Below are 23,000 nucleotides of genomic sequence, written 5' to 3'. Positions count from 1 at the left end.
TTCAGCCCTTCCAGCCAGCACTACCATTCAATCTGATCATGGCTGATCATTCTCAATCAGTACCCCGTTCCTGCCTTCTCCCCATACCCCCTGACCCCGCTATCCTTAAGAGCCCTATCTAGCTCTCTCTTGAATGGTACTTTTAATCCCTTCATCCAAGTCATTCAGAGGCAGAGAAAAGGAACTGCAAGTACTGGTTTACAGAAAGAGACACTATGTGCTGGAGTAACTCAGCGGGTCAGGCAACATCTGTGGAGAACATGGATAGGTGACGTTTCACAGAGTGCTGGAGTAACTCAGCGGGTCAGGCAGCATCTGTGGAGAACATGGATAGGTGACGTTTCACAGAGTGCTGGAGTAACTCAGCGGGTCAAGGTGCCTTGGTCACCTCAAACATGGTCATGTTAAACATGGTCAACTCATACTAGGTCAACTTATAGTACATCAACTTATAGACAATAGACAATAGGTGCAGGAGTAGGCCATTCAGCCCTTCGAGCCAGCACCGCCATTCAATGCGATCATGGCTGATCACTCTCAATCAGTACCCCGTTCCTGCCTTCTCCCCATACCCCCTCACTCCGCTATCCTTAAGAGCTCTATCCAGCTCTCTCTTGAAAGCATCCAACGAACTGGCCTCCACTGCCTTCTGAGGCAGAGAATTCCACACCTTCACCACTCTCTGACTGAAAAAGTTCTTCCTCATCTCCGTTCTAAATGGCCTACCCCTTATTCTTAAACTGTGGCCCCTTGTTCTGGACTCCCCCAACATTGGGAACATGTTTCCTGCCTCTAATGTGTCCAATCCCCTAATTATCTTATATGTTTCAATAAGATCCCCCCTCATCCTTCTAAATTCCAGTGTATACAAGCCTAATTGCTCCAGCCTTTCAACATACGACAGTCCCGCCATTCCGGGAATTAACCTAGTGAACCTACGCTGCACGCCCTCAATAGCAAGAATATCCTTCCTCAAATTTGGAGACCAAAACTGCACACAGTACTCCAGGTGCGGTCTCACCAGGGCCTGGTACAACTGTAGAAGGACCTCTTTGCTCCTATACTCAACTCCTCTTGTTATGAAGGCCAACATTCCATTGGCTTTCTTCACTGCCTGTTGTACCTGCATGCTTCCTTTCAGTGACTGATGCACTAGGACACCCAGATCACGTTGAACATCCCCTCTTCCTAACTTGACACCATTCAGATAATAATCTGCCTTTCTATTCTTACTTCCAAAGTGAATAACCTCACACTTATCTACATTAAACTGCATCTGCCATGTATCCGCCCACTCACACAACCTGTCCAAGTCACCCTGCAGCCTTATTGCATCTTCCTCACAATTCACACTACCCCCCAGCATAGTATCATCTGCAAATTTGCTAATGGTACTTTTAATCCCTTCGTCTAAGTCATTAATGTATATCGTAAATAGCTGGGGTCCCAGCACCGAACCTTGCGGTACCCCACTGGTCACTGCCTGCCATTCCGAAAGGGACCCATTTATCCCCACTCTTTGCTTTCTGTCTGTCAACCAATTTTCTATCTATGTCAGTACCCTACCCCCAATACCATGTGCCCTAATTTTGCCCACTAATCTCCTATGTGGGACCTTGTCGAAGGCTTTCTGAAAGTCGAGGTACACCACATCCACCGACTCTCCCCTGTCAATTTTCCTAGTTACATCCTCAAAAAATTCCAGTAGATTTGTCAAGCATGATTTCCCCTTCGTAAATCCATGCTGACTCGGAATGATCCTGTTACCGCTATCCAAATGCTCAGCAATTTCGTCTTTTATAATTGACTCCAGCATCTTCCCCACCACTGATGTCAGACTAACTGGTCTATAATTACCCGTTTTCTCTCTCCCTCCTTTCTTAAAAAGTGGGATAACATTTGCTATCCTCCAATCCACAGGAACTGATCCTGAATCTATAGAACATTGAAAAATGATCTCCAATGCTTCCACTATTTCTAGAGCCACCTCCTTAAGTACCCTGGGATGCAGACCATCAGGCCCTGGGATTTATCAGCCTTCAGTCCCATCAGTCTACCCAAAACCATTTCCTGCCTAATGTGGATTTCCTTCAGTTCCTCCATCACCCTAGGTTTCCGGCCCCTAGAACATTTGGGAGATTGTGTGTATCTTCCTCAGTGAAGACAGATCCAAAGTAACGGTTTAACTCGTCTGCCATTTCTTTGTTCCCCATAATAAATTACCCTGCTTCTGTCTTCAAGGGACCCACATTTGCCTTGACTATTTTTTTCCTCTTCACGTACCTAAAAAAACTTTTGCTATCCTCCTTTATATTATTGGCTAGTTTACCCTCGTACCTCATCTTTTCTCCCCGTATTGCCTTTTTAGTTAACTTTTGTTGCTCTTTAAAAGAGTCCCAATCCTCTGTCTTCCCACTCTTCTTTGCTATGTTATACTTCCTCTCCTTAATTTTTATGCTGGTTATACTTGGTCAACCTTTCTTTGGTCAACATTTACTTGGTCAACTTTTCGGTGGTCAGCTTTTCCTTGGTCATGTTATCTTGGTCAGCTTGGGCCGTTATAATAGTTGGTTCTTTCTTTTTGAACAGATGAAGCATGTTGAAGAAACGTTCTCATCAAAAAATGAGGAGATTCTGCTGATGTGCATCGGGATCTCCTCGGGGGTCGGGAGACTGGTCTTCGGCAGAGTGGCCGACTACTTGCCTGGCTCCTACAAAGTGTTCCTTCAGGTAAGGAGAGTTTGTGTTTGAAGAGGGCGTGGAGTTAGAGGGAGGGAGGATCTGCCCACCATTCGTGCGTTGAGCGTCACGGTGGCGCAGCGGTAGAGTCGCTGCCTTACTGCACCTGCAGCGCCCGAGACCCGGGTTCCATCCTGACCAAGGGGGCTGCCTGTACCGAGTTTGTACCGGTTTCCTCCCGCACTCCAAAGACGTCCAGGTTTGTAGGTTAATCGGCTTGGTATAAGTGTAAGTTGTCTCTGGTGTGAGTTGGATAATGTTAATAAGTTCAGAAGTTCTAGGAGCAGAATTATGCCATTCAGCCCATCAAGTCTACTCCGCCATTCATTCATGGCTGATCTATCTCTCCCTTCTAACCTCTTTCTCCCGCCTTCTCCCCGTAACCTCTCTGACACCCGTACTAATCAAGCGAGGAATGTGTACGGGACACCAATGTACGGGGATCGCTAGTCGGTGCAGACTCGGTGGGCCGAAGGGCCTGCTTGCACACTATCTCTAAACTAAACTAAACTAGCCATACACCTGAGAGAATCTTATAAACCTAACACAAGTCTATGAACCTGTGTAGGAAGGAACTGCAGATGCTGCTTTATACTGAAGATAGACACAAAATGCTGGAGTAACTCAGCGGGTCAGGCAGCATCTCTGGAGAAAAAGGATGGGTGACGTTTTGGATTTGAAGAAGGTTTCAGACCCGAAACATCGGCCATCCTTTTTCTCCAGAGATGCTACCTGACCCGCTGAGTTACTCCAGCACATTATTACGTCTATAAACTTGACTGGTATATAATATAATAAGAGGCACAGACAGGGTAGACAGTGGGAACCATTCTCCCAAGGTGAAAATGCCATAGCCTAGAGGGTGCAGCTTTACGGTGAGAGGGGCAAAGTTTAAAGGAGATGTGTGGGGCAAGATGTTTTAGACAGAGGGTGGTGGGGGCCTGGAACGCACTGCCAGGGGTGATGGTGGAGGCAGATACGATTGTGGCCTTTAAGAGGCTTTTAGACAGGTACATGTTTCTGCAGGGAATGGAGGGATATAGATCACGTGCAGGCAGAGGAGGTTAGTTTATCTTGGCATCATGTTTGACACGGACATTGTGGGCCGAAGGGCCTGTTCCTGTGTTGTACTGTTCCATGTTCTCAGTTTAGTTTAGAGATACAGCACGGAAACAGGCCCTTTGGCCCACCGTGCGGACAAGCGATCCCCTGCACACCAACACTGTCCTACACACACCCCGGATAATTTTACATTATAATTAGGTGCTGGCTCGAAGGGCCAAATGGCCTCCTCCTGCACCTATTTTCTATGTTTCTATGCTTCTAAGAACTGTGCGCTAACAAAGTGTTAGTGTTGTTCTTCACGTTAAAGAGCAAGTGACGAAGGTGACAGAACATAGAACAGTACGTATTGTGTAGGATGGAACTGCAGATGCCAGAAGGCAGATAGTGATCCACTTCAGGAACCAAGTGGTCAGTGCACATACCCCAGTTTACATTGACCGCGCCAAAGTAGAGATGGCTGAAGGCTTCTAATTCCTCGGAGTAAATATCACCAACAATTTCTCCTGGACCACCCATATTGAATTAGAAACACATACAAACATAGAAAATAGGTGCAGGAGGAGGCCATTTCGGTACTGTACTGTTCTGTGTGTTGGGCTGTGTTGTTCTGTGTTGGGCTGAAGGGCCTGTTCCCATGCTGTTCTGTGAGTTGGGCTGAAGGGCCTGTTTCCGTGCTGTACTGTACTATGAGTTGGGCTGAAGGGCCTGTTCCCGTGCTGTTCTGTGTGTTGAGCTGAAGGGCCTGTTCCCGTGCTGTTCTGTGTGTTGGGCTGAAGGGCCTGTTCCCGTGCTGTTCTGTGTGTTGGGCTGAAGGGCCTGTTTCCGTGCTGTACTGTACTATGAGTTGGGCTGAAGGGCCTGTTCCCATGCTATTCTGTGTGTTGGGCTGAAGGGCCTGTTCCCGTGCTGTTCTGTGTGTTGGGCTGAAGGGCCTGTTCCCGTGCTGTATGATGCCAGACACCCTCTCTCTGTTGTCCGCAGGTGGCCTCGTTCTTTGTGATCGGCCTGATGTCGATGATGATCCCGGTTTGCCAGGGTTTTGCGGGTCTCGTGGTCGTTTGCCTTCTGATGGGTTTCTTTGACGGCTGCTTCATCTCCATCATGGCCCCCATCGCGTACGAGCTGGTGGGGCCAGAGAATGTGTCGCAGGCCATCGGGTTCCTCCTCGGCCTGATGTCCATACCAATGACCTCGGGACCACCAATCGCAGGTGAGCTCAGAAGCCAATTAACCTACAAACCTGCACGTCTGTGGAGTGTGGGTGCTCTCACCACACAAGTCCCAGGAGCAGAATTAGGCCATTCGGCCCATCAAGCCTACTCCACCATTCAATCATGGCTGATCTATCTCTCCCTCCTAACCCCATTCTCCTGCCTTCTCCCCATAACCTCTGACACCCGTACCAATCAAGAAACATAGAAAATAGGTGCAGGAGGAGGCCATTTGGCCCTTTGAGCCAGCACCGCCAATCATTGTGATCAGGGCTGAACATCTACAATCAGTAACCCGTGCCTGCCTTCTCCCCATATCCCTTGATTCCACTAGCCCCTAGAGCTCCATCTAACAGTGCAGTCCTTTTATAATTTTATACGTTTCTATAAGACCCCCTCACATCCTTCTAAACTCCAGTGAACACAAGCACAGTCTTTCCAATCTTTCCTCATATGACAGTCCCACCATCCTGGGGATTAACCTTGTGAACCTACGCTACACTGCCTCAATAGCAAGGATGTCCTTCCTCAAATTAGGAGACCAAAACTGCACACAGTACTCCAGATGTGGTCTCACTAGGGCCCTGTACAACTGCAGAAGGACCTCTTTACTCCTATACTCGAATCCTCTTGTTATGAAGGCTTTCTTCACTGCCTGCTGTACCTGCACTCTTACTTTCAGTGACTGGTGTACAAGGACACCCAGGTCTCGTTGCTCTTCTCCTTTACCTAGTCTGACATCATTGAGATAATAATCTGCCTCCTTGTTTTTGTCGCCAAAATGGATAACCTCACATTTATCTATATTGTACTGCATCTACCACGCATCTGCCCACTCACTCAACCTGTCCAAATCACCCTGCAACCTCCTAACATCCTCTTCGCAGTTCACTGCCACCCAGCTTTGTGTCATCCGCAAACTTGCTAGTGTTGCTTCTAATTCCTTCATATAAATCATTAATATATATGGTAAACAGTTGTGGCCCCAACACCGAGCCTTGCGGCACTCCACTCGCCACTGCCTGCCATTCTGAAAAGGACCCATTTACTCCTACTCTTTGCTTCCTGTCTGCCAACCAATTCTCTATCCATGTCAACCCGCTACCCCAATACCATCTATCTCTCCCTCCTAACCTCACTCTCCTCGTAAGCCCTGACACCCGTACTGATCTAGGATCGAGGTAACTTCGGTCGGCATGGCCCAAAGCTACAAGCATCCTTTGTATAATCACATCATCTGATGTGTGAAAGCCAGCGTGAAATTCGACCTGTAACTTAACGTCGGGCCGACTCAGTGGCACTCTTTGACTTTCACTGTCCAATATAAATGAATGAATGATACTTTATTGTCACGTGTGACGGGTCACAGGTGTGACAGGTCTCTGATTTGCACACGCCTAGGGTATGCAAAGAATCGTTACGTAACGGTCACCGACAGAGTTACAAAGAGTTCCATTTTAACCGCCATCGTCATGGTGGCGCAGCGGTAGAGTTGCTGCCTCACGGCAAATGCAGCGCCGGAGACCCGGGTTCCATCCCGACTACGGGCACTGTCTGTACGGAGTTTGTACCTTCTCCAGCGTGGGTTTTCTCCGAGATCTTTGGTTTCCTCCCACACTCCAAAGACGCACAGGTTTGTAGTTTAATTGGCTTGGTAAATGTAAACATTGTCCCCGGTGGGCCGAATGGCCTGTTTCCGCACTGTATCTCTAAACTAAGCTAAGTCAGGCAGAAGTGTTTAAATCAAATTCATTTGACCTTAAGCTGCAGAAACCAACAGGATTTGGCACTCTAATCCCGGATTCGGCTGTAAATCTCCGGGCTCACGAGCTTCAAACAAATCTGAGTCAGCAAGTTCAAACACCAGCCTGCTCACCACGCTGGCTCCCTGCAACACCCCAGTAGTAAAGCCACACAGCACTGAGGCATGCTGACATTCGTTTCGTTTATCATCACATGTACCGAGGCACACAGGACATAGGTTTAAATTGAAGTGGGGAAAGATTTAATAGGAATGTGAGGGGTAACTTTTTCACACAATGGGTGGTGGGTGTATGGTACGAGCTGCCGGAGCAGGTAGTTGAGGCAGTGAATATCACAACTTTTAAGAAATAGACAGACAGGTATATGAATCGGACAGCTTTAGAGGGGTATGGGCCAAACGCAGGCAGGTGGGACTAGTGTAGCTGGGACATGTTGGCCGGTGTGGGCAAGTTGGGCAGAAGGGCCTGTTTCCACATTGTATCACTCTATATGAATCTATGACTCTACAGTGAAAAGCTTTTTTGCTGTGTGCTATCCAGTCAGCGGAAAGACTACAATCAAGCTGTCCACAGTGTACAGATAAAGAGTATAATACTTAGTGCACGGTAAAGTCCAGTTAAAGACAGTCGGAGGGTCTCCAAAGTAAGCATGCAGGTACAGCAGGCAGTGAAGAAAGCTAATGGCATGTTGGCCTTCATAACGAGAGGAGTTAAGTATAGGAGCAAAGAAGTCCTTCTGCAGTTGTACAGGGCCCTAGTGAGACCGCACCTGGAGTACTGTGTGCAGTTTGGTCTCCTAATTTGAGGAAGCACGTCCTTGCTATTGAGGCAGTGCAGCGTAGGTTCAAGAGGTTAATCCCTGGGATGGCAGGATTGTCATATGAGGAAAGATTGGAAAGACTGGGCTTGTATTCACTGGAGTTTAGAAGGATGAGAGGGGATCTTATAGAGACATATAAAATCATAAAAGGCCCACCGGGTCCGCGCCGACCAATGATCCCCGCACATTCACACTATCCTACACACACTAGGGACAATTTTTACATTTTTACCAAGCCAATTAACCTACAAACCTGCACGTCTTTGGAGTGTGGGAGGAAACCGAAGATCTCGGAGAAAACCCACGCAGGTCACGGGGAGAACGTACAAACTCCGTACAGACAGCACCCGTAGTCGGGATGGAACCCGGGTCTCCGGCGCTGCATTCGCTGTAAGGCTGCAACTCTACTGCTGCGCCACCGTGCCGGAAATACCGGGTGTGGAGGGACATGGATCACTTGAGGCAGATGAAGTCGGTTCAGCTCGGCATCATGTTCAGCACAGTCATTGTGGGCCGAAGGGCCCGTTCCTGTGCTGTACTGTTCCATGTCCAACAGGTAGAGCAAAGGGGAAGATACAGAGTGCAGAATATAGTTCTCAGCATTGTAGCGCATCAGTTCCACAGACAAAGTCCAATGTCCGCAATGGGGTAGAGGTGAATCGGACAGTACCCTAGCTTATGGAAGGACCGTTCAGAAGCCTGATAACAGAGGGGTGGGTACCTGGAACAAGACTACGGGTGCTGTCTGTGTGGAGTTTGCACGTTCTCCCTGTGACCGCGTGGGATTCCCCCAGGTGCTCTGGTTTTCCCCTACACTCCAAAGACTTGTGGGTTTCTGGTTAATGGGCCCCTCTGCAAATTGCCCCCAGTGTCTAGGGAGTGAATGAGAAAGTGGGAGAACATGGAACTCGTGTGGACGGGTGGCCGCTGGTCGGCGTGGAAGTAGTGGACCGATAGTCCTGTGTCCGTGCTGTATCTTTCAATCTTTCAAAGGCTTCGATTGTTGGCAACATCTTTGTTAATCCCTACACTTTTACCAGCTTTATTGAAATGAACCTTCTTGTTTCAGTGTTACTGGAGAAGCGTTTGGCTGCATGGTACGATCTTGATTGCAAAGCAAACTCGCTGAACGCAAAAACGCAGGTCACTGTGTTTCCAGCAGAGTTTATGCAGAAGATAACATCTAGTTTCCAGGGTACAGTTTAACAATGACCTTGGGAATAATGGCTCTGGCCATGGAAGGCCAGTCATGCCTCTCCATGGAGCAACAATACATGCTTTATGATCACCCCACGTCCCGGAACCACTGTTCCTGAAAACTGTTGCACAGACGATTTACGAGGATGTTGCCAGGACTCGAGGGCCTGAGCTACAGGGAGAGGTTGGGCAGGCTGGGACTCTATTCCTTGGAGCGCAGGAGGATGAGGGGTGATCTTATAGAGGTGTATATGATTGTATATGATTGTACGAGGAATAGACAGGGTAAATGCACAGAGTTTAGTTTAGAGATTCAGCGCAGAAACTGGCCCTTCAGCCCACCAAGTCTGCACTGACCAGCGATCCCCGCACATTAGACACATAGATGATAGGTGCAGAAGTGGGCCCTTCGAGCCAGCACCATTCAATATGATCGTGGCTGATCATCCAGAATCAGTTCCCTGTTCCTGCTTTCTGCAGGAAGAGCAGCTGGAGCAGAGTGGGGTGTGGCTAGGGGTTGCCAACTTCCTCACTCCCAAATACGGGACAAAGGGTGACGTCACCGCTCCGCGCCCCACCTGACCTCACCCAGCCAGCGGCCACGTGCTCCCGTTCCACCAATGGCACCCGCCCGGGCCAGGAGGCAGGTTGCTATGCAACCACCGTTAGGCGGCGCCAGGGCCTACACTGTACCGACCTCTGGAAGGTAGGCACAGATTTTAACCAGCATCTGCAGTTTTTTTCCTACCTACAGTTTCCGGGCCGACAGCTCCCCCTGGGCCTACAGCATCTGGGCCTACAGCCCCCCCCCCCCCCCCCCCCCCCCGGGCCTACAGTGCCCCCCGGGCCTACAGTGCCCCTCAGGCCTACAGCATCCGGGCCTACAGTGCCCCCCAGGCCTACAGTGCCCCTCGGGCCTACAGCATCCGGGCCTACAGCGCCCCTCCGGGCCTACAGCGCCCCTCGGGCCTACAGCGCCCCTCAGGCCTACAGCATCCGGGCCTACAGCGCCCCCCGGGCCTACAGCGCCTCCCGGGCCCACAGCATCTGGGTCTACAGCGCCCCCCGGGCCTACAGTGCCCCTCGGGCCTACAGCATCCGGGCCTACAGCGCCCCTCCGGGCCTACAGCGCCCCTCGGGCCTACAGCATCCGGGCCTACAGCGCCCCCCGGGCCTACAGCGCCCCCCGGGCCTACAGCGCCTCCCGGGCCCACAGCATCTGGGTCTACAGCGCCCCCCGGGCCTACAGCGCCCCTCGGGCCTACAGCATCCGGGCCCACAGCATCCGGGCCTACAGCGCCCCCCGGGCCTAATACGGACAAGGGCGGTCCCGTACGGGTCAAACCAATTTAGCCCAAAATACGGGATGTCCTGGCTAATACGGGACAGTTGGCAACCCTAGGGTGTGGCAAAACTGCAGTTCTCCACAGGGAGTGTTTGAGTAGATGGAGAATCAAATGACAGGTTAAGTCCAATGGGACACTGCACACTGAAAGAAACAGCTTGGCACCAACAATATTCTTCAAGCTCTTCTTTTGATTTGTGTTTGTCCAAAGCAGATATAAATACTTCCTATCTTGGTGTACATTTCATGCTACCCAGTGTAATGATTCTTCCACTAAAACTGGTATCATAATAAAGCAAGATTTAGAACCAGGATCAGGCCACCCTGACCCTCCTGCTACCATTCAAAAACAGCATGGATCAGCTTTCATCTCACTCAGCACCCCTTTCCTGAACTAACCCCATAACTCTTGATTTCATTAACATCTAAAACCAATCTGTTGATCTCTGCCTTAAATATAAGCCTTGCCGGCGGGCTCGGTCACTGTTTGTTTCGTTAGGTTTACATTTGTGTCTGCTAATGTTCCATTTCAAATGGTTTATTCATGAAAAGGTGTTGCTCCCGAAACAATCTCAGCCAAAATAGCATCGTTTTTTTCTCTCTCAGCACAACTTTCTTGTAGCCCACGACTGTAAGTTAATACCAGTCATAAAAGTAATGCTTGCTTGCTAGGCAAGCTTCCTCATAAGAAACAAAATTCGTAAAGTGAAACACATTGTAGTTACAGCAGAGACTGAGACACATCAGTCTGAAGAAGGGTCTCGACCCGAAACGTCACCCATTCCCTCTCTCCTAGATGCTGCCTGACCCGCTGTGTTACTCAAGCATCTTGTGATACCTGAGACACATGCGAGCAGGCTTAACAAACAAAGGCAGCGAAGGTTGTGGGAGCACGTGCACGTGTCCATTCGTGCACAACTGATCCGGCCCGCATGAAGTCACAATTTACCCATTCCTGACCTAAAATGAGTTTGACACCCCTGCTCTAAACCAAACTGACCATCGTTCCTCTAACACGATGCCCAGAACTGAACACAATACTCTAAATTCATTGGTCCCTCTCTGTTTGGCTCGCCAGGTTTTCTGCGGGACACGCTGGGCAACTACAACCTGGCGTTCTATCTGGCCGGCGTGCCGCCCATGGTCGGCGGGGTAATTCTCTGCACCATCCCCTGGATCCAGTACCGCAAACACAGGGCGCAGCGGCAGAGGGAGGAGGAGGAGGTGGAGGAGCAGAAGCAGATGGTGGGGGAGAGCACCATCAAGATGCTGGAGCAGAACCCGATCAAGGTCCTCGGCCCCAACGCCGGGCAGCCGCAGGGAGAAGATGCCACCACCATCTGAAGCACCAAACACCCCCCCCCCCCCCTCCTCCTCCCCGCCCCCCGCCTCTCTGTGTTTCTGTCGCCGCAAAGGAAACCGGGAATCCCCAAGGAGAAAACCATCGGCAAATTCACGCCTATGCAAAATAAATAAAACTATCATTCCATTTCCAGAAGGATGTCAGATTTTGGGTTGAATTTCCTGTAAGTTCGGCTGTTTTTGTCTGTATTCTTTAACTCTCCGGAACTTCAGGTTTTCCTGCAATGCCCATGGCATTTGTGACCAACATCCCCACTGGGTGTCCGGTCAAATGTGATGGTCAAACTGAGCAGAGGCCAATGGCAGCATCTCAGGGGGACCCGTCCATTGCCACACACCTCCTGCTTTGCTCTGCAAGGCTGCGTTATTGACAGTCGCCTCTGCAGCCCCATGGACTTGGAATGCTACTTACTGTGGAGGAACTAACCGTCGTCTCATTGTGGCTCAGCGTTGCCCTTGGACCTCCCTGGAAATCCCTGGTTTGGTGTTGGAGATAGACACAGAGTGCTGGAGCAACTCAGCGGGTCAGGCAGCAACTCTGGAGAACATGGATGGGTGACGTTTCACAGAGTGCTGGAGCAACTCAGCGGGTCAGGCAGCATCTGTGGAGAACATGGATGGGTGACGTTTCACAGAGTGCTGGAGTAACTCAGCGGGACAGGCAGCATCTCTGGAGAGCAGGAATGGGTGACGTTTCTGGTCGAAACCCTTCTTCAGACTTTGTGATTTTGTGTTGTTTTTCCAGCTATGTGTCCTCGAATTTCAAAAGTGTTCGCAAAGACCTGTTCCAGTTGGAGAGGAAGAGGTTGGTGGGGGGTGAGTGAGGCTCTTGAATAATGGCCACAGGAGGCTGTTGCCTTTGCTTGATGAAGTGCTGGAAATGTCCGTAATGACAGCCGCAACCCTGCCCACGGTCTTGTCTGAGCAGTGGTTGCTGTTGGTTTGAGTGTGGCCTTGAAAGTGCTGATGATGTTCTCCTGAGATAAACTTGCCTCGCGTCTGAATTCCGACAGAGAGGGGGCGTATCGCGAGGAACAGCCCTGTTAATGATTCCCTTCATCACGTATCTGTACACCGTGGATTGTAATCGTGTATTATCTTTCCGCTGGCTGGTTAGCGTGCAACAAAAAAGCTTTTGACTGTACCTCGGAACACGTGACCGTAAACTGAACTGACATGGGCACGCTGTGCACAGACCCAGTTGGCGTACGCCCCACCGCCGCTCTCTGGAGTGGCGGGGATGTTCCCCTCTTCTGCATTCCTCCCTCTCTCAAGGACGCGGTGGACTCACAAGGAACTGCAGGTGCTGGTTTACAGGGGGGAAAAAAGACACAAAGCGCCGGAGTAACTCGGCGAGTCAGGCAGCGTCTGTGGAGAACGTGGACCGGCGACGTTTCGGCTTGGGGGCCTTCTTCAGGCACCCAAGATTCTTCGGTCCGAAGACCCGAAACGTCCCCTGTCCCTGTTCTCCAGAGACGCTGCCTGACCCGTTGAGTTATTCCAGCACTTTGCGGCAAATATCATGGAGTTGCCTTGGAACAGGTTGAACCAAAGATGGAACCAATGACCGCCCAAAAAATGTCTTAGACGTGGAGCGATATCGGAGAGACCACTGACCAAAGTGCTTTTACCAAGGTACCACAATTAACTTGCTAACTCGTCAACAGAGAACTATCAATTGGACATTCGCTGCAGTAAGTACAGGATCACCGTCCATAACACATCAATCTCATGACTCTTTGAAGACCTTATGTTCTGTGCCGTTATTTTTGTAGAAATTCTTTATTTTGTTCCAGGTAAACAAAGTATTCAGATTGAGTGCAGACTCTGGAGGAGAAATGTTTCATCTTCTCCTAGTCTCTCTCAAGCCCTCCGTTTCTAAACCTGAACCTGCCTTACTGCCGTTGTCGCGGGAATGCCATCGATGTATTTTAGACTTTAGTGACACCAGGAACTGCAGATGTTGTAATCTTGCAAAGGACACAGAGTGCCGGAGTAACTCAGTGGCTCGGGCAACGTCTGTGGACGACACGAACAGCTGACGTTTCCGCTCGGGGTCCTTCTTCAGATGGATTGTAGTGGGGGGAAGATAGATGGAGTCGGGACAAATCTGGCAAGTGATAGGTGGATACAGACGAGGGGAGGGGGTTGAATGAATGGCAGATGGTTGAACAAAGGCCAGAGCTGAAAAGGCGAGAGTACTGTCCAGATTTATTCCACAAGCTCGGGCACTGTCCAATTCACCTCTACCCCACTGCGGACATTGGACTTTGTGGAACTGATGCGCTACAATGCTGAGAACTATATTCTGCACTCTATCCTCCCCTTTGCTCTACCTGTTGTACTTGAGTTTATTCTGATTGTATTTATGTATGGTATTATCTGATCTGTTTGGATAGCACGTGAAGCAAAGCTTTTCACTGTACCTCAGTACGTGTGACAGTAATTAGTTTAGTTTAGAGATACTCCGTGGAAACAGGCCTTTCGGCCCGCTGAGTCCGTGCCGACCAGCAATTACCCGTATAGTAGAGCAACTATCTGATCTGTTTGGAAAGCATGCAAAACTCAGCTTTTCACTGTACCTCAGTCCATGTGACAATAATAAAACTAAACCTACAGGAGCCAACAAGAAGAGAGAAAAGGATGTCAGATAAGGAGAGAAGAGGAGTGAAATGTAAAGCCAAAGGGAGGGACACAAACAAGGAACTGCAGATGCTGATTTACACCAAAGGACACAGCGTGCTGGAGTAACTCAGCGGGTCAGGCAGCATCTGTGGAGAACATGGATAGGTGACGTTTCACAGAGTGCTGGAGTAACTCAGCGAGTCAGGCAGCATCTGTGGAGAGCTTGGATGGGTGACGTTTTGGGACGGGACCCTTCAGTCCCTCAGGATGTAGGTTCAGCACTGTGTGTTGTTAGTTAGATTTGGCCTTTCTGCGGGTGTGTTGTTTGACAGAGACTGGCCCGCTGTCTTTCATTCGTCTGAACTGTGCGCATCGTTTATGGACTACCTCATCTCACTGTGCAATGTGGTCACTGCAAACAGTTTCGTGCACGCAGCAAGAAGCGTTTCGTTAGCTTTGTCAGCTTCGGTCAGCACGCAACAAGAAGCTTTTCACTGTACATCGGTACACTTGACAATAAACTAAACGGAGCCACAAGAGACTGGTGCCTACGGATGCACCAAGGATTGGACTGGGTGCAGCAAGGGAGAGCATGTTTTATATCTCGTCGAGTCATACAGCGTGGAAACAACTTGCCCACACCGACCAACATGTCCCAGCGACACACAAAAAGCTGGAGCGACTCAGCGGGTCAGGCAGCATCTCTGGAGAGAAGGAATGGGTGACAGTTCGGGTCGAGACCCTTCTTCGGACCTTTACTCGTCCCACCTGCCCACGTTTGGCCCATATCCCTCCAAACATGTCCTGTCCATGTATATTTGTCTATATACCTGCATTATATCTCAGTTTTACACGCCTGCTATACACCAGCACAGGATTAGCCCCAGTGATGCTGAAGCTGTGTTATCATGTGTCATTGTATCGCACGCTGACTTGGCCTTGCACCTCACGGCATACGGGTAAACATAAAACATGGACAATAGGTGCAGGAGGAGGCCATTTGGCCCTTCGAGCCAGCACCGCCATTCACTGTAATCATGACTGATCATCCACAATCAGTAACCCGTGCCTGCCTTCTCCCCATATCCCTTGATTCCACTAGCTCCTCGAGCTCTATCTAACTCTCTTAAATTCATCCAGTGAATTGGCCTCCACAGCCCTCTGTGGCAGAGAATTCCACAAATTCACAACTCTCTGGGTGAAAAAGTTTCTTCTCACCTCAGTTTTAAATGGCCTCCCCTTTATTCTTAGACTGTGTGGCCCTTGGTTCTGGACTCCCCCAACATTGGGAACATTTTTCCTGCATCCAGCTTGTCCAGTCCTTTCCTAATTTTATACGTCTCTGTAAGATCCCCTGTAAATCACTGGGCAGCAGAAGTCACAAACGTTCAAACACTGACTAGGTGGAACATAACCACTGTGGCACAGCGGGTAGAGCCGCTGCCTCACGGCGCCGCAGATCCAGGTTCGATCCTGCTCTCGGGTACTGTGTGTATGTGGAGTTTGTCCGTTCTCCCCGTGACCACGTGGGTTTCCTCCGGGTGCTCCGGTTTCCCTCCCACATCACATAGACATACAGGTTTGCGGATTAATCTGCCCTCTGTAAATTGTTCCCAGTGTGTGGGGAATAGATGGGAAAGTGGGATAATGTATGAACGGGTGATCGCTGGGGTCGGCGCGGACTCAGTGGGCCGAAGTGCCTGTTTCCATTCTGTATTTCCAAACTAAATATTCAATAGACTAATAACCGCAGTACCAATGCAGAAGCTAAAAGCCAAAATCGGTAGTGCAACCAAAGACTCCATCCGCAGAAGACCACAGTTGCTGAGGTCAGTGTTGTGCAGTGTTCAAGAGCTGGGAAGAAGCTGTTCTTGAACCTGGAGGTCACGGTTTTCAGGCTCCTGGACCTTCTTCCCGATGGTAGCAGCGAGATGAAAGTGTGGCCAGGGTGGTGTGGGTCAGTGAGAGTGTGGCCAGGGTGGTGTGGGTCAGTGAGAGTGTGGCCAGGGTGGTGTGGGTCAGTGAGAGTGTGGCCAGGGTGGTGTGGGTCAGTGAGAGTGTGGCCAGGGTGGTGTGGGTCAGTGAGAGTGTGGCCAGGGTGGTGTGGGTCAGTGAGAGTGTGGCCAGGGTGGTGTGGGTCAGTGAGAGTGGGGCCAGGTTGGTGTGGGTCAGTGAGAGTGTGGCCAGGGTGGTGTGGGTCAGTGAGAGTGTGGCCAGGGTGGTGTGGGTCAGTGGTGATGCTGGCTGCCTTATTGAGGCAGTGCCTCCTGTAGATGCCTTCGATGGTGGGGGCATCAGTACCTGTGATGGGCCAGGCAGTGCCCAGTACTCTCTGTAGATGCCTGCGATGGTTGGGAGGTCAGTACCTGTGACAGGTACTGTGACACAGTGGGCAGTGCCCAGCACTCTCTAGATGCCTTCGATGGTGGGGAGGTCAGTATCTGTGATGGGCCGGGCAGTGTCCAGCACTCTCTGTAGATGCCTGCGATGATGGGGAGGTCAGTATCTGTGATGGACCAGGCAGTGTCCAGCACTCTCTGTAGATGCCTGCGATGGTGGGGAGGTCAGTATCTGTGATGGGCCGGGCAGTGTCCACCACTCTCTGTAGTCTCCTTTGTTCCCAGCCGTTCCACATAGCTGGAGTTGTCCAATCTCTCGTGTGACTGGTTTCCGCCCTGCTTGATATATTGTACTCTGTGCTCCCATTTAGGAATTTTTGCTTCATATAAATATATAAAAGTTCTGAATTGTGTGCAAATCCCCGTGAGGCTGTTAACCTTTTCTGGAAGACCATGCAGCCTGTCATCAGTTTTAATATTTGATGGAGACCACCAAATCACTATGATGAGCGAGGCCTTGCAGTGATTTGCTTCGTTGCTTATTCCTGACATTCTCACTGTAAACCTGCAGTGTTGTAGATATCCTTGTCGTCGTTGTTATAGGGCGTTACGATGGCCAGTGGGTAGAACAGCAGACTCGCAGCGCTAAAGACCAGGGTTCGATCCTGACCCCGGGTGCTGTCTGCGGACTTTGTGCATTCTCCCTGTGACCCCGTGAGATTCACGAATTATAGGAGCAGAATTAGGCCATTCGGCCCATCAAGTCTACTCCGCCATTCAATCATGGCTGATCTATCTTTCCCTCTCAACCCCATTCTCCTGCCTTCTCCCCATAACCCCTGGCACCCTATTTCCTCCGGGTGTTCCGGTTTCCTAACACATCGCCAAGATGTGCGGGATTGTCGGTCAATTGACTTTTGTAAAATTGGCCCTGGTACGTAGGGAATGGATGGGATCACATAGAACTAGTGTGAGCGGGTGATCAGCGGTCAGCATAGACTTGTTGGGCCGAAGGGCCTGTTTCCATGCTGTATTCTTAAAACTTAAAAGATCTGTAGGGCAAAGATACCAATTATAAATCTGCCCCAAAATTACCAGCCACATGGTCTGGTGAATTCCATATTCAGACAACGAACATAGAACGGAGGAAGGAACTGCAAATGCTGGTTTAAGCTGAAGATGGACACAAAATGCTGGAGTAACTCAGCAGCATCAGGTCAGACAGCATCTTTGGGGAAAAGGAATGGGCGATGTTTCGGGTCGAGACCCTTCAGAGATGTTCTCAGAGTCACACAGCAAGGAAACAGGCCCTTCGGCCCAAATGTCCGTGCCAGCCATCTATACTGGTCCCACCTGCCTGCATTTGGCCCATCTCCCTCTACACCTTATGCATCAGAGGCTTGGAATGACCCACCTGGGAAGGGCCAACATCATTTAATCATGTTTGCATTGATTATTGCTTCTTTGCTATTACGCGAAGTTTAAACCTGCAGATGCAAGCTTTAGGAAAAATCTATTATATACAATGTATAATTGCAATAACGTTAATATAAAATAAGTTTACACGAGAGACAGATTATTGATCAGATTTCTCTGCGTTCTGGTATAAAAAATCATTTACCGATCCAGAATGTGTTTCAATGTCTGGTGCTGGAATCATTTTGTAAATCATCTGTTGTCATTTACATCTGTCTGCAAATCTGCAAACTCTGTCTCATTGACTCTGCAAAGACCCAAACATGTGAAGAACAATCAGCTCAAGAGTAACTGGAACTCAAGGGATTTTTCAATCAACATTTCAAGTTTTTGTAAGGATGGCATCTGAATTTATGAATATGCAATTAAAATTATATTTGAAGCTCCAAGTGATGTGTGTGTGTGTTGTTACTTACTGGGGAGTTACATGCAATCACAGAGGGGTGAGATACTGCCGGGTGTGTGGCTTCGATCGCCCCGAGGCGAGGGCTTCGGACATCGGACAGTCGGCAGCGGCCACTGCGGACGGTTCAACAGCCCCGACCGCGGGTGAACAAAGAGGAAGATGGTTGGACTTTATTACCTTCCATCACAGTGAGGAATGTGGAATCCACTGTGGTGGATGTTCATGGTAAATTGTATTTGATGTGGCTGTGTGTCTTGTTGCTTTTCACTTAGTATGGCTGTATGGTAACTCAAATTTCACTGTACCTTAATTGGTGCATGTGACAATAAATTGAATCTTCAATCTTGAAATTGCTAGGGTCACGTGGAACTTTACGGGGCGGCATGGTGGTGCAGCGGGTAGTGCTGCTGCCTCGCGGCGTCAGAGAACATGGATGGGTGACGTTTCACAGAGTGCTGGAGTAACTCAGCGGGTCAGGCAGCATCTGGAGAGAAGGAATGGGTGATGTTTTGGGACGAGACCCTTCTTCAGACTGATGTCGGGGAGGGGGCGGGAGAACTGGGAAGGGGAGGAGATGGAGATGGAAAGCGGGGAATATCTGAAGTTGGAGAAGTCAATGTTCACACTGCTGGGGTGTAAACTACCCAAGCGAAATATGAGGTGCTGTTCTTCCAGTTTGCGCTGGGCCTCACTCTGAAATGGAGGAGGCCCAGGTCAGACTAGGAGGGGGAGTTGAAGTGCTGAGCCACTGGGAGATCAGGTTGGTTAAGGCGGACTGAGCAGAGGTGTTCAGCGAAATGATCGCCGAGCCTGCGCTTGGTCTCACCGATTAGATGTCCCCACACTTTCCCCCCACACTCCAAACACGTACATTAATTGGCTTGGTAAAATTATCAATTGTCCCTGGTGTATGTAGGAAAGTGTTAGTGCGCGGAGATCGCTGGTCGGCACGGACTCGGTGGGCCGAAGGGCCCGTTTCCACGCCGTATCTCAAAACTAAAGTTAACAATACAACACTGGCTGAGTTGGCGCAGCACTGGTTGTGTTGGCATGTGTTGGCATTGAGTTGGCAGAATACTGCTTGAGTTGGAACGTGCTCATTTCAGAGGAGAGGAATAAAAGATTCAACAGTTCCATATCGATACGTTGCAAACATGTTGTGCATGTCAGTGGCTTCATGTGGGGAGCAGCTGGTAGAGTTGCTGGCTCACTGAGCCACAGTCCTGGGTTCGATCCTGACCTCGGTTGCTGTCTGTGTGGAGTTTGTACATTCTCCCTGTGACTGCGTGGGTTTCCTCCAGGTTCTCCGGTTTCCTCACACATCCCAAAGGTGTGTGTAGGTTAATTGGCTTTGATAAATTGCACTGGAGTGCGTGTAGGGTTGCCAACTGTCCAGTATTAGCCGGGACATCCCGTATATTGGGCTAATTTTGATTTGTCCCGTATCGGAATTTGGTTTGTCCCGTATGGGACCGCCCTTGTCCCGTATTAGGCCCGGGGGGGGGCGCTGTAGGCCCGTAAGCTGCAGGCCGGGACACTGTAGGCCCGGACACTGTAGGCCTGGGGGCCGCTGTAGGAACGGGCAGTGTAGGTCCCGAGGCCCAGAGGCTGCCATTGGGGCGCGGGGCGGTGACGTCACCCTTTGTCCCTTATTTGGGAGTGAGATAGTTGGCAACCCCTAGTTTATGGGGAGACGGCATCATGTTCGGCACAGGCAATGTGGGCCGAAGGGCCTGTTCCTGTGCTGTTCTATGTTCTATGCACCTGCTGCACTCACACGGGATCCGGGTCAAGGTTTTGTTAGTGTGCGGGGATCGCTGGTCGGCGCGGACCCCGTCGGCCGAAAGGGCCTGTTTCCGCGCTGTATCTTTAAATTAAGCTACACTAAAGATTGTTGTATGTTCGGTATAAGTGTGGAACACAGGGGTAGCTGGGGAAAACAGCAGGGAACATTTCAGTGGAAACCCACACCGTTATGTACTTTGAAACGTCGCTGTGGTAGGAAAAGCAACAGCTATTTTATAGTCATAGGGTTATAGAGTATAATCCAGGACCAGTCTCACCCCGGCCATTCCCTCTTCTCCCCTCTCCCATCGGGCAAAAGGTATAGAAGTGTGAAAACCCACACCTCCAGATTCAGGGACAGTTTCTTCCCAGCTGTTATCAGGCAACTGAACCATCCTACCACAATCAGAGAGCAGTGCTGAACTACTATCTACCTCATTGGTGACCCTCGGACTATCCTTGATCAACTTTGCTGGCTTTACCTTGCACTAAACGTTATTCTATTATCATGTATCTATACACTGTGAATGGCTCAATTGTAATCGGCGCGGTGGTGATCGGCGCGGTGGTGCAGCGGTAGTGTTGCTGCCTCACAGCGCCAGAGACCCGAGTCCCATCCCGACTACGGGTGCTGTCTGTACGGAGTTTGTACGTTCTCCCCGTGACCTGCGTCGGTTTTCTCCGGGTGCTCCGGTTTCCTCCCACACTCCAAAGACGCACAGGTTTGCAGGTTAATTGGCTTGGTTAAATTGTAAATTGTCCCTAGTGTTAGTGTGCGGGGATCGCTGGTCGGCACGGACTCGGTGGGCCGAAGGGCCTGTTTCCCCGCTGTGTCAGTGAACTAAGCTAAACTAAGGGAAGCTATTGATGCCGATACTATTACCACTTTTGGAAGACATTCGGACAGAGATATGGATAGGAATGCTTTAGACAGACATGGCCTAACTGCAGGGAAATGGGACCAGCCCAATATGGCAACTGTGGTCATCATTTGTAAAGCTGTGTGGAATATTAGCAGTAAGAATAGATGTTAAATGTAAACACAATACATCAATCTCCCTGTCCTGAGTTTCGTTACCACAAGCATTCTGTGCAGAGTACAACAATGGTGATCACCTCCAGGTATTGTTTGTGGCCAGTTACCACCACCTAGTGGTAAACACAGCCACAAGCTTCACACTTGAAAGGGTGCAGAGAGGATTTACGAGGATGTTGCCAGGACTTGAGGGCCTGAGCTACAGGGAGAGGTTGAGTAGGCTAGATCTCCTCGATATCCCTTAGCCCCCACTCTTGCTCCCCCTCCCCCCCCCCCCCCCCAGGCCCAACAGGGACAGAGTCTCCCTCGTCCTAACCTTCCACCCCATCAGCCGTCGCACACAGCACCTAATCCACCGACATTTCCACCACCTCCAACGGGATCCCACCACGAGCCACATCTTCCCATCTCCACCCCTTTCCACCTTACGCAGAGACCGTTCCCTCCGCAACTCCCTGGTTAACTCATCTCTTCCCACCCAAACCACCCCCTCCCCAGGTATCTTCCTCTGCATTAGCTCCACATGTAGATTTGCCACTGTCCCATATCAGCTGGGACATCACGTATTTTGGGCTAAAATGGTTTGTTCCGTACGGGACTGCCCTTGTCTCATATTAGGCCTGGGGTCCGCTGTAGGCCCGGACAGTGTAGGCCTGGGGTCCGCTGTAGGCCCGGACAGTGTAGGCCTGGGGTCCGCTGTAGGCCCGGACAGTGTAGGCCTGGGAGGCGCTGTGGGCCCGGACAGTGTGGGCCCGGACAGTGTGGGCCCGGACAGTGTGGGCCCGGACAGTGTGGGCCCGGACAGTGTGGGCCCGGACAGTGTGGGCCCGGACAGTGTGGGCCCGGACACTGTGGGCCCGGACACTGTGGGCCCGGACAGTGTAGGCCTGGGGGGCGCTGTGGGCCCGGACAGTGTGGGCCCGGACAGTGTGGGCCCGGACACTGTGGGCCCGGACAGTGTGGGCCCGGACACGGTGGGCCCGGACAGTATGGGCCCGGACATGGTGGGCCCGGACACGGTGGGCCCGGACAGTGTGGGCCCGGACACGGTGGGCCCGGACACGGTGGGCCCGGACACGGTGGGCCCGGACACTGTGGGCCCGGACAGTGTGGGCCCGGACAGTGTGGGCCCGGACAGTGTGGGCCCGGACACTGTGGGCCCGGACACGGTGGGCCCGGACACGGTGGGCCCGGACAGTGTGGGCCCGGACAGTGTGGGCCCGGACACGGTGGGCCCGGACAGTGTGGGCCCGGACACGGTGGGCTCGGACAGTGTGGGCCCGGACAGTGTGGGCCCGGACACGGTGGGCCCGGACAGTGTGGGCCCGGACACTGTGGGCCCGGACACGGTGGGCCCGGACACGGTGGGCCCGGACAGTGTGGGCCCGGACAGTGTGGGCCCGGACACGGTGGGCCCGGACACGGTGGGCCCGGACAGTGTGGGCCCGGACAGTGTGGGCCCGGACAGTGTGGGCCCGGACAGTGTGGGCCCGGACACGGTGGGCCCGGACAGTGTGGGCCCGGACACGGTGGGCCCGGACACGGTGGGCCCGGACACGGTGGGCCCGGACACGGTGGGCCCGGACACGGTGGGCCCGGACACGGTGGGCCCGGACACTGTGGGCCCGGACACTGTGGGCCCGGACACGGTGGGCCCGGACAGTGTGGGCCCGGACACTGTGGGCCCGGACACGGTGGGCCCGGACACTGTGGGCCCGGACACGGTGGGCCCGGACACGGTGGGCCCGGACACTGTGGGCCCGGACACGGTGGGCCCGGACAGTGTGGGCCCGGACACTATAGCGCCACACTAACACACCTGGTGCACAGC

At 51.4% G+C, this 23,000-nt stretch overlaps 1 protein-coding gene and 1 pseudogene across 2 annotated transcripts in view; one reads left to right on the top strand and one right to left on the bottom strand.

Annotated features, from left to right (window-relative positions):
- Nucleotides 1-23,000, bottom strand: part of LOC144593944 (monocarboxylate transporter 10 pseudogene) — a 74,424-nt pseudogene that overhangs the window by 10,647 nt on the left and 40,777 nt on the right. The gene's annotated exons all lie outside the window — the stretch shown is intronic.
- LOC144593804 (monocarboxylate transporter 10-like) lies at nucleotides 2,590-18,324 on the top strand. Its single transcript, XM_078399910.1, has 3 exons — nucleotides 2,590-2,730; nucleotides 4,786-5,014; nucleotides 11,219-18,324. Exons 1-3 carry the CDS (start codon nucleotides 2,590-2,592, stop codon nucleotides 11,482-11,484), a joined length of 636 nt encoding a protein of 211 aa, XP_078256036.1. The 3' UTR covers nucleotides 11,485-18,324.

This window comes from Rhinoraja longicauda, chromosome 5 (genome assembly GCF_053455715.1).
Source record: "Rhinoraja longicauda isolate Sanriku21f chromosome 5, sRhiLon1.1, whole genome shotgun sequence".
Lineage (NCBI taxonomy): Eukaryota > Metazoa > Chordata > Chondrichthyes > Rajiformes > Arhynchobatidae > Rhinoraja > Rhinoraja longicauda.
This window is presented reverse-complemented; position numbering and strand designations above follow the sequence as displayed.

Excerpts from the sequence above, each read along its gene's own strand:
- LOC144593804 (XM_078399910.1), top strand. The coding sequence starts at position 2,590 with ATGAAGCATGTTGAAGAAACGTTCTCATCAAAAAATGAGGAGATTCTG. Across the intron at positions 2,731-4,785 it reads CCTACAAAGTGTTCCTTCAG|GTGGCCTCGTTCTTTGTGAT; the intron begins GTAAGGAGAGTT and ends TGTTGTCCGCAG. Across the intron at positions 5,015-11,218 it reads CTCGGGACCACCAATCGCAG|GTTTTCTGCGGGACACGCTG; the intron begins GTGAGCTCAGAA and ends TTGGCTCGCCAG.